We start from the raw sequence: 12,421 nt of genomic DNA, 5'->3' as shown, positions 1-12,421 counted from the left end.
ATCATGGATGTGGAAATATGGGGCAATTTAGGAAACAGCGATCACAGGTCAATTAGTTTCAGTATAAATCACACAAATAGGAAACATAAGGGGAATACAAAGACACTAAATTTCGAGTCAACTTCTCTAAACTATGATCCTTGCTAGAATATACTAAATAGGATAAAATCTTAGGAACAAAGAACATGGAGGAAAAATGGGTATGCTTTAAGAGCATATTAAATAAGGGTATTAGCCAGTGCATCCCAATGGGAAGTATATTTAAAAGAGCTAATAAAAGTCCTGGGTGGCTTAACTCCAAAGTAAAAATGCATAAAAAAAGCAAAGGAGAAGGCCTTCAAAAAATACATGGCTGAGGGATCATCATCAGCTTTCCAACTTTACAAAGAATGCAACAAGAAATGTAAGGATGCAGGGCGGCTAAGATAGAACAAGAAAGGCAAATAGCGGAGGAGAGTAAAAAAAAAGTCCCAAGGAATTCTTTAAAGTATATAAATAGTAAGAAAGGGAGGTCAGATCATATTGGTCCCATAAAGAATGATGAAGGGAATCTTGTTACTAAGGATGGAGAGATGGCGAAGGTATTGAATTTATTCTTCTCCTCAGTCTTCATGAGGGAAACGGGGGGAACCAGTAACCAAAACTGCAATGTTTATCCTCATGACACGTCACAGGATGCACCCTCATGGCTAACAGAGGATAGAATTAGAAATAGACTTAAAAAAACTTAACATTACTAAGTCACCGAGACCAGATGGCTTGCACACAAGGGTCCTTAAGGATCTCAGTGAAGTAATTGCCAGACCATTGTTCCTATTTTTTACGAACAGTCTACTGACTGGAATGGTACCAGCAGATTGGAGAAAAGCCAATGTAGCTCCAATATTTAAAAAAGAGCCAAGATACATCCCTGGGAATTACAGACCAGTTAGCCTAGCATCAATAGTATGCAAGCTCTTGGAGGGGATGATAAGGGACTATATACAAGATTTTAGTAATGTAAGCAGTAATCAGCATGGATTCATGAAGAATCGTTCTTGCCAAACCAACCTATTAACCTTCTATAAGGAGGTCGATAAAGGAAGGCCCGTCGACGTGGTGTATCTGGATTTTGCGAAGGCATTTGATACAGTTCCCCATAAACGTTTACTGTACAAACTAAGGTCTGTCGGCATGGACCATAGGGTGAGTACATTGATTGAAAACTGGCTACGGGGTGAGTTCAGAGGGTAGTGATAAATGGGGAGTACACGGAATGGTCCAGTGTGGAGAGTGGGATCCACCAGGGTTCTGTCCTGGGACCAATTCTATTTAATTTATTCATAAACGACCTGGAGGATGCGATAAACAGCTCAATCTCGGTATTTGCAGATGCTACTAAGCTAAGCAAGGCAATAATTTCTCCGCAGGATGTGGAAACCTTGCAAGAAGATCTCAAAAAATTATTGTGGTGGGCAACTACATGGCAAATTAGGTTTAATGTAGAAAAATTTAAAATAATGCATTTGGGTGGCAAAAATATGAATGCAATCTACTCACTGGGGGGAGAACCTCTGGGGGGAATCTAGGATGGAAAAGGACCTGGGGGTCCTAGTAGATGATAGGCTCAGCAATGGCATGCAATGCAAAGCTGCTGCAAGCAAAGCAAACAGAATATTGGCATGCATTAAAAAGGGGATTAACTCCAGAGACAAAACGATAATTCTCCCACTCTACAAGGTTCTTTACTGTAAGAGTGGTAAGGATGTGGAATTCTCTTCCACAGGCAGTGATTTCAGCGGGGAGCATAGATCATTTAAAAAAAACTATTAGATAGGCACCTAAACGACCACAACATGCAGGGCTATACAATGTAATACCGACATAAAAGCGCCCACTCATAGGTTGGACTTCATGGACTTGTGTCTTTTTTCAACCTCACCTACTATGTAACTATTTGTAACTAATATGGTACCTAAAACAAAATGGGCTTTGTGTCCTGCCTGAAAAACTCACTTGGAATAAAGATCTTTCAGGGTTGTCAGCTGTTTTGTTAGAGACTCTGCTTCTTTTTCTTTATCACGTAGTTTGCTGCGCATTCCTTCTAATTTAGTTTGCCACTTCTTGCCTTCTTCCCACCTAATTATCTCTTCTTTAGAGCTCTGCAAATTGAAAACAAAATTACAGTTACAGTTGCTGAATTATACTTATGTTAGATATAAGGGTCCTTTATGTTGTATAGATTGAGTTACAGAACACCAGCAAACTCTGAAAAATCATGCTAGACAGGAGTGATACTAGCCATGTCTCATGTCATATTAACAGCTGTTAAAGTGGTTGTAAAGCAGGAGTCTCAACTGGCGGCCCTCCAGCTGTTGTGAAACTACAAGTTCCATGAGGCATTGCAAGGCTGAAAGTTACAAGCAAGACTCCCACAAGCAAAGGCATGATGTGACTTGTAGTTTCACAACAGCTGGAGGGCCGCCAGTTTGAGATCCCTGCTGTAAAGGCTCAAGGTTTTTCACCTTAATGCATTCTATGCATTAAGGTGAAAAACCTTCTTTGCTGCAGCTGCCTCCTTTTTCTTACCTAAGCCCGATCCGATCCAGCGATGAGCAAGAGCCCAGCGGCTTCTGCTGCTGTCTCTCTCCTCATTGGACAGACTGATAGCAGCAGGAGCCATTGGCTCCTCAAATCAAATCCAGTAACACGGGAGCAGGGGGTGGGGCTGAGCCCCGCTTTCTGTGTCAATGGACACAGGACTCGGGAGCATGCTCGCACGGGCTCTCCATGGGGGCACCCGATGACAAGGAGGAGCCAGGAGCGGCGGTGGGGCACCCCAGTAGAGGAGGATTGGGGCTGCTCTGTGGAAAACCCTTGCACAGAGCAGGTAAGTATAACATGTTTGTTATTTTCATTAGAAAGAAAACAAACCTTTACAACCACTTTAATGCCCCGTACACACGGTCGGACTTTGTTCGGACATTCTGACAACAAAATCCTACGTTTTTTTCCGATGGATGTTGGCTCAAACTTGTCTTGCATACACACGGTCACACAAAGTTGTCGGAAAATCCGATCGTTCTAAACGCGGTGACGTAAAACACGTACGTCGGGACTATAAACGGGGCAGTGGCCAATAGCTTTCATCTCTTTATTTATTCTGAGCATGCGTGGCACTTTGTCCGTCAGATTTGTGTACACACGATCAGAATTTCTGACAACGGATTTTGTTGTCGGAAAATTTTATATCCTGCTCTCAAACTTTGTGTGTCGGAAAATCCGATGGAAAATGTCCGATGGAGCCTACACACGGTCGGAATTTCCGACAACACACTCCGATCGGACATTTTCCATCGGAAAATCCGACTGTGTGTATGGGGCATAAGTGTTGTCGCCACCTACAAATCAAAATGAGTAGGGGAAAAACGTCATAATTGCTAGCCAAGAATATGTTAAAAGAGTATGTTACGGCAAACATGTCCCTCATCCCTAAACCGATTAAGGACCACAACCTCCCACAAAACTATCGCCCTATCTCAGTTCTATCAATAATGATTTAAAGATTTTTGGCTGTCTACTTGCTGACAGACTTGCCTCGATTATAACAACCTTAATTTCCCCAGACCAAACTGGCTTTATACCATCTAGACAGATCACTGATAACATTCGATTAGCCTCAAAAATACAGAATGCAGATCAATATTCCCGTTATTAGTACTGTTATTAGGCCCAGATATTCATAAGGCTTTCAACAGCGTATTATGGCCTTACTTAGAAACCATCCTATCAAAGGATGCGTCAAGAAGCGTTTCTGCATGGCTTTCGGGCTCTGTATCACCATCCTCGCATTTGTATCAAACTACCGGGTTGTACCACTGACTATTTAACTCTTGGTCACGGAACAAGACAGGGATGTCCCCTCTGCCCTCTCCTACTCGCTCTGGCACTTTCTATCTGTCTAGACCCTAATATTAAGGGGTATGAGAAAGGTGATCAGGAATTTAAGCTAAGTATGTGCGCAAACGATGTTTCGCTATTCCTGCCTGACCCAGTGGTTTCATTGCTGAACTTGATTACTACTCTACATACTTTTAAAGATATGTCTGGACTAGGGGTAAACCTTTCAAAATGTGCTGCACTTCCAATTAACTTTCCTCAGGCCTCTATCTCTAGCATTCAAGCTAAATTTGGCTTTGCCTGCTCTGGAGGTACACTTCCCTACTTGAGTATCAAATTAGCTGCTACCCTTTGAGGGTTGTACCACTCTAACTACCCCCCAGTGTTCTCTCGGATCAGGCAATTGCTATGACTCTGGGCCCCATACCATATCTCCTTTTTAGGAAGGGTTCAAGCAGTGAATAGGTCGATACCTCCGAAACTATTATTTTTTTTCTACAGCTCTTCCTCTATATGTCTAACGCCAGACTATTGAAACGATGCAAAAAGAGGTTAATAATTTTATATGGCAAGCTAAAAACGTGTATGAGAAAAAGGCTGGTTTACAAACCACAAGCTCAAGGGGGATTAGGTTTACCTAACCTCTGCTTATATTATCCTTCTGCTAGGTTAGTCCAATTAGCGCAGTGGCATGCCCCCCCCCCCAGCCCATATCCCTGGCTACACTTTGAAGGCTCTTCTTCACCATATTATCTTCCAGGCCTCCTATGAGTGAGCGCAACATGGCTAGACCCAAGGACCTAGCCCCATTAAATAAACTAGTTAGCCAATCGTTACATTTGTGTTCTGTTTATAAAGCAAAATACTTTTTGATGCCCTCTAAACCTCGGTTGGCTCTTTTTTTGGGTGACCCTAGGTTTCTCCCTGCTTTTAACACTGAGAATGTATTCTCTAAATTGATTGAGAACGACATGGTTACTTTGGAGTCTCTTACCAAAGAACCCCCTTTTTGTTCCTTCTCCTTTCTCCAACTTAACTATGCGTTACCCCGTACACAATTCTATAAATATCTGCGGATAAGAATTTTTTTTCTGTCCACTTCTCCTTGAGCTCAGACAGTGATGACACCATCTTCGAACACCTCTGCAGATTAGAGGTAAGGGTAACATTTCTATTCTATTTAAATACCTCAATGAACGGGATCTTCTGGCTAAGTCCTAAGGGATGCTCAGTTGGGAGGCAGTAACAGGCCAGGTATTCCCCCCCAGATGAGTGGTTGGACATGCTCTCCAAAATACATAGATGCACAAAGTCGTGGCAGTGAAAGAGACTGTAGTCAAGCTTCAAACTAGATGGTACTGTACACCTGCTAAATTACACAGATTTTATCCACTAGTGCCGGAGACTTGCTTTAAGGATTGTTCAGACAGAGGCACTCACCTCCATATCTTTTGCAGCTGTAAGTAAATTAGGTCAATTTGGCAAGAGGGGTACACTAGAGTCACCCAAATGGCGGTCCCCTACGGTCCCTTGGGATCAGGTGTTAAGCGAATGGAGGCCATACAACTTATGGAACATGTTCATCGCTCCCTTATGGATACTATTCCCGTATTTAATAGAGAATGGGAATTTTAGTCCTCCTACGGTCATGTAGGCTTGTTGATCGATGGATAGGTTATTTTTTGCCCATGACAATATATTGCTATTATATCTTATTTCTTTTGTCTTTTTTCACTTTCTCTCCCTTCTCTTACCTAATAACAAAAGCATCATACTGTATATATTGGTTTACATGTTTAATGAGTACACTGTTTGCCTTTTTTCCCCTTTGAGTAGGCTCCATCTGGTGTAAGGTAGTCATGAACATGGGGCCATTTATTTTTTTTATCCTTGGAAAATGACTCATGTCAAACTGCTATCTATTATGTAACGATAGTCATATATGCTGTCTGAATATTTGCTTTATTCTGTGTTCTTTTCACAATAAAAATCGTTGGTAAACAAAAAAAACTAAAAAAAAATAAAAATAAGTATGTTACCCCAACATTTCATATTCCTCACGTGTGTCAGTTGTACCACGTACTTGTGTTAAAAAGTATCCTGTCAGATGACCTGCTGTTTTTTCTTAGCAATCCATTTACCATGATCCTCAACTTACTTGCAGACTTCGAGCTATATATAGCAAACTAATATATAGCAATCTAAATTTCACATCATTTTCAAAAATCTGAAGCATCCAACTTGACTCTCTCAGAAAACGTTCTCCATAACCTTCAGGTCACTTTAGATTTTAAAAATAGGCTGCCTTTCATATCAATATTTTGGTATTCTTTTGTCCAGAAACTTATCAAACTTACATATTCCTAAATTCTCTGCTTTGCTATTCCGGCTCTGCACTGAGCTGTCAGCATGGTTTACCTACATTTTTTTCCTGGACGTGAAGGTGTAATTTCACATTTCACATCTTCCCTAGGTTTTTGTACCTACTCCAGGCAATCCCGACTCACATTCCAGTGAGATATTTTAAATTGCTACAGTTCATGCTTAAAAATTTTGTCTGGGTTAGGATCAAGCATTCAGTCTTCTACAGACCAAAATCCCATGGTGGGATGGCACTGCCTGACATTAAAGACTGCTACTTAGCCACTCACTTTACGCACAGCGCTTCTTTGAAGTCCCCATATCTCCCAGGCCACTTTAAGTGTACATCCTACCATTTCACTGACATGGAGAGCTTGCAGTGATGCTTTTTTAGCATGTGGCTTCTCTATTTCTCCCTCCCCACTGCTTCCTATAGTGGAATAACCCAACTTCACACTAGGTAAAAGTTATCCAAATGACCCTTTCGGCATGCCCTCTGGTTCACCTATGAACTATTAATCGCTGGGCGTTCGCAGTCTATCTTATCTTTCTATAAGTAGTAAATGCCAAGAACCAAGCTCATCACACATTTGCATTTGACTTATGCTGGTGGTGTGATTTGCCACAGGCAGATTTACTGCATATTTTCTGGTCCTGTTCATGATTACAGAACTTTTGGACCCAAGTAATCGCCCTGTCCCAATGACTGACCAACTGCCATTTACCATAATGACTTCCCTTTCAAAATCTACAATAACTTGGTGGTGATCCAAGATCTTGCATCCAAGCCCTATGGGATCCTGCCTCACCACCCTCTAAGCAGCAATGGCTCAGACGCATTGAAGATATCAAACTTATGGAAGACCTTAATAGCTCACTCAAGGGGGCTGCATCCAAATTCCTCACTGTATGGTTCTACTGGTTGGACTTCTACTGTACTGATAAATATAAACAACTCATTGCAGGTGTACCCCCTTCCCCCGGCCCTCTGGAGTTAAATACCCCACCCTCACTCTTTTTGTCTTTTACCTCATATCTACTCATGATATTAGTGGCACTATTTCAGGCACTGTGCTTTCCCCGTCTGGGTTTAACGCTGGCTGCTAGCAATAATCAGGGACAGGGACAGTACCCGTGCCCTCCCACCGGGAAAACACAATGACTCCACGGGAGGGATTCCCCCTTCAACTCTGATTGTGTTGACGGGGAATCAATGATTTTCTTTCTTGCAACCCATGGTTGCAGGAAAGAAAATCGCATCATCTATTAGTTTAGTTACCCTTACCTTGATTCTCCCATGCCATTTAAAAAAAAAAGTCTTAGCAACCCTATACCACTCTTCTGCACCACGGAAAGATTATTAAATCTTCAGCCCTCCACATTACCAGCCTTAGATTTTTTTTTTCTCCCCAAAAATTGACAAAATAAGGCATCACATTCTTACCACACCACGTTTCTTCCACATCACTTCCTGGCTGACCCATTTTTACTAGTTCTCTCTCCCACTTCTCTCTACTTGACTCTGCATCTCTGATTAAATTGGTCTCTAATATGAAATATTTTACCTGCATACTTGATCATATTTCCACCAATTATATTTAAATCCTGTTTTAGTTTTCTATGCCCCATTATTTTCAGAATCATAAATGACTCCCTTAGCACTAGTTCTGTACCAACGATCCTCTAAACTGCTGCCATTACCGCGGTACCAAAAAAACCAACACAGCTCTGGACAATTTAAACAACTATCGCCCCATATCTAACTTAACCTTCCTTGCCAAAATCCTTGAGCTGTGATATCTCAGTTACACAATCACCTGACCTTAAATAACCTATTTGAAGCCCTCTAATCTGGTTTTCGGCAACTGCACAGCACAGAAACAGCCTTTGTGAAAGTCATTAACAACCTTCTGTTAGCTTCTAACTATTCTTATTCTACTAGATTTTAGTTCTGCTTTTCATACTGTAGACCACAATCGTTTACTCCTTTGCCTTGAAACCTTATTTGGAGTCTCAGAATTGGATCTGAAATGGTTTAAGTCATATCTTACTGATTGCTGTCAATTTGTTTCTCTTGGTGGCTTCCAGTCTGACATTGGTCCGGTCAAGTTTGGGGTTCCTCGGGGCTCAATCTTGGGACCCTTCGTTTTTAGCATTTACAAGTTTCCACTAGGCCAACTGCTTAGATCACATGGGTTCAATTATCACTTCTATGCTGATGACACTCAGATATACATCCACACAAAACCGGATTCTACTTTGGGTGGGATCTGTGACCCTTAATGAAATCCAATAAAAAATATTTTAAGGTTGGTAAAATATCCTGTTTTAATAATTGTTCATTAGCCACTTCAGCCCCGGAAGGATTTAACCACTTCCTAACCAGGCAGTTTTTTTTGCGATACAGCACTGCGTCGCTTTAACTGACAATTGCGCGATCGTGCGACGCTGTACCCAAACAGTATTGACGTCTTTTTTTCCCACAAATAGAGCTTTCTTTTTGTGGTATTTGATCACCTCTAGGTTTTTTTTTTTATTGCACTATAAACAAAAAAAAAGGAGTGCCAATTATGAAAAAAAAACCCACATTTTTTTTTAACTTTCTGCTATAATACATATGCAAAAAAAAAAAAAGATATATATAGATATATCTATAGATATATATAGATATCTATCTATCGATCTATCTATCTCTCTCTCTATATATATATATATATATATATATATATATATATATATATATATATATATATATATTCATCAGTGTAGTTTATATATTCCTCTACATTTTTTTTTTTTTTTTACCAAAAATATCGCAATAGGCATTTATTGATTGGTTTATGCCAAAGCTATTATGTCTACAAACTATGGGATAGATTTAGGAACTTTTTTTTTTTTTTTTAATTGTTTTTACTGTAATGGCAGCGATCTGTGATTTTTAGCAACAATGCAGAGGACAAATCTGACCCCAAATGACACTTTTTGGGGACCAGTGACATTATTACATTGATTAGTGCTATAAAAATGCACTGATCAATCTATAAATTACACTGGTAGGGAAGGGGTTAACCCTAGGGGGCGATCAAGGGGTTAACTGTGTTCCCTGGGTGTTTTCTAACTGTAGGGGGGATAGGCTGCCTGGAACACCACAGAGATTGCTGTTCCTGATGACTGGGAACAGCAGATCTCCATCATGCCCCCTCTCAGAATGGGGATCTGCCTTTACATAGGCAGATCCCCATTTTGCCTCTGTATACCGTGATTGACCTGCAGGCGCGCTCCTGCAGCACGCCTGCTATATCACATGTACGGACCGATGTACAGCTATGGCGATTCCTGCTATCCAGCCACTTTGCCACAGTATAACTGCGGCGGGTGATCAGTAAGCGGTTAAGGAACACCGAGTCAGAAGGTATTCTGTATACCGCGATTGACCTGTGGGCGCGCTCCTGCGGCACGCCTGCTATATCACATGTACAGACCGACGTACAGCTATGGCGATTCGTGCTATCCAGCCACTTTTTTCAAAATTGTAATTTTATTGGGTTATAAAAAAGATACATGTAAACTTCTTACATAATGCACATAAAACCAGTAATGAAGATGTAATGTTAACAAACATACAAAAACAAAAAAAAAAAAAAAGGGGGAAGACAATGTAGAAAAAGTAAATACAGATAAGCAATGTCCACAGATACAGGACACTGTGAACTGTATCGCTCATCAAAAATTAGAAGCAACTCATAGGTATGTATTAGAATCCAAAACCAGAGTACAGTCAAGAATATATAAAGGACAAAGGTTTTTGGAAGGGTACAAAATAACCAACAGAAGACCATTAAAGCATCAAATGGCATATTTAGAAATGGGGAGGGTAAGAGGGAGAATGAACAAAGACACCGTTATGTTAATATAAATTAGGAGGCGGTGGTTGGCACATGGGTCCCATATTCCAATAGATTCCAAGGTTCCCACACTTTAGTAAATTGGGGAATGGAATCATGCACAGAAGCCGTTAAGAACTCCATCCTCCGGATCTCAGCCATCAGGTGCAAAAATCTAGACCACGGAGGAGGAGTGAAGGACAGCCAGCATAATGGAATAAGTCTTTTGGCAGCTAGCAAGATGTAAGATTAGCCGGTTTATTTTTTTGGGTACGCCTGAAATAGGGAGGCCCAGCAGACAATTTAAGGGATCCAGCAGAAGGGACGCATCCACCAACTTCTGTATGAGTAGGCTCACATCATACCAAAAGGGTTGAATCAGAGAACATTGCCAAAAAATATGAAATAAAGAACCTGTGTCAGTTCTGCAGCGCCAACAGCGCAGCGAAACTGAGGGATCATATTTGTTAATTACATCAGGAGTCTTATACCAGAACATGAGAATCTTGATGGATGTCTCCCTTTGAGTGACACATTTGGAGGACTTAAAAACAGACCAAATCCTGTCCTATAACTGTACCGTGATAGGTTGGCCCAATAGATGGGACCATCTATTCATATATTCTATTCATATAGTGGTGCGTGGTCTCCTCTAGAGGACTCGGCTCATGGAGGATACAATAGATACAGGATATTAAATGTTGTTGGTAAGGGTCCTGAGCGCATAAATGTTCAAAGGCGGTTGGTTTATCAAGGGTCAAGGTTGAGGATTTAGAGAGAAAAAAAGTGCCTAACCTGTAGATAAAAATGGAAAAGGTGGGAGGGTATATCAAATTTCTCACATTGAAAGTATGTAATCTCCGCGTGATGGGATGGACCAGATTCCGCAGCTGAAAGAGAGGTGCGTGTAGCCATGGGAAAACCCTACCTAGGGACATACTGTCTGGTATGAATGGATTGAACAGCACATTCACCAGGGGGGAGCAAGGTGAGGTGAGAGAATAGAATAATCCTTGAAACATTTACGCCAGATGGCTAGGGTAAAGGTCATTAGAGAAGTGCACTGACGTTTGTAAGTGGGATCCAGGGAAGGAGGGGCACCCCAAACCAAGGAGCACGGGTGAACCGGGTATAACACTCCCTTTTCAATGGCAGTCCACTGATTTGGTGCATACAAAGAGGACCATGAGGTAACAGCCCTTAAGTGTGTGGCGAAGTAATTAGCAATATCCGGGGCTCCCAGACCCTCCCTGGATCTTAGGGAGAAAACCACCGAGCTCGCAATGCGATGAGCCCTACCATCCCATATGAATTTTAGTAAGCTCCTCTGAAGCGCTTTTAGTTGAGAGGAAGGCAGGGCAACCGGTAGTGTTTCAAAGTGGTAGAGCAATCTGGGTAAAACAGACATTTTAAGGACGTTGATCCTACCTAACAGGGACAGAGGATATTTTGTCCAGGTCGACAGGGATTTGTTAATATCTAAAATCAGAGGGAGAAAGTTAGTATCCAGCCACTTTGCCACAGTATAACTGCGGCGGGTGATCAGTAAGCGGGTTAAGGAACACCAAGTCAGAAGGTATTCTGAGATGCTGGGAAATCCCAGAGCAGTCCAACTGAGGTGCAGGCAACACAGCAAAAAACAGGGCAGAGGGAATGAAGTACAATGTCCTAGATAAAGTGGACAACACCACCTTAGGGAGAAAGGAAGCTTTAGCTCTGTGAAGCACAAGAAAAGTTTCCTTGTAGGGCAAGGCTGCCAACTGGTAAACTAGTCTCACCAAGATGATGGCAACAAGAAAAGCCACCCTGTGAGTAAGGGATAGCCCTGATAGGTTCTAAGGGCGATTTCTGAAGAATCACAGAACCAGGCTGAGGTCCCAGGGAGTCAAAGGTGGATGTATAGGCAGAACTATGTGAGAAACCCCCGTACGAAGGTCTTTACCAAAGAATGACATGCAACCAGTCATTGAAAAAAAAAACTGATAGAGTCAAGTTCTGACCCTTGATGGTAATTCAAGGCTATCATTGATCCAGACCAGATTGCAGAAAAGCTAGCATGCATCCCACAAAATATGTTCTGCGATGCAATTTCTGTGCCTCCATGTGTGATGACAGAACTTACAAGGTTCTGTCTTCACACAAGGTGGATTTCCTAGTTTTCAGGTGCAATAACAGTTTTAAGCTGGCCATAGATAGATAGAATTTTTAACAAAATTTCTTAGCAAAAGAGTTAGGAAAATGTGAAGATTCTCAGAACATCTCAATGTTGATCGAAAGATTTTGTATGCTTTTAACAT

The 12,421-nt window shown here is 41.5% G+C and overlaps 1 protein-coding gene across 1 annotated transcript in view; it reads right to left on the bottom strand.

Moving 5' to 3' along the window:
• Positions 1-12,421, bottom strand: part of CEP290 (centrosomal protein 290) — a 318,271-nt gene that overhangs the window by 90,351 nt on the left and 215,499 nt on the right. The window contains exon 41 of the mRNA XM_073620204.1: positions 1,996-2,141. Within this exon, the coding sequence (XP_073476305.1) occupies positions 1,996-2,141 (146 nt within the window). The remainder of the gene's footprint in view (positions 1-1,995; positions 2,142-12,421) is intronic.

This window comes from Aquarana catesbeiana, linkage group LG03 (genome assembly GCF_042186555.1).
Source record: "Aquarana catesbeiana isolate 2022-GZ linkage group LG03, ASM4218655v1, whole genome shotgun sequence".
NCBI lineage: Eukaryota > Metazoa > Chordata > Amphibia > Anura > Ranidae > Aquarana > Aquarana catesbeiana.
Note: the sequence above shows the minus strand (reverse complement) of the source record. Positions and strands in the feature narration are given on the sequence as shown.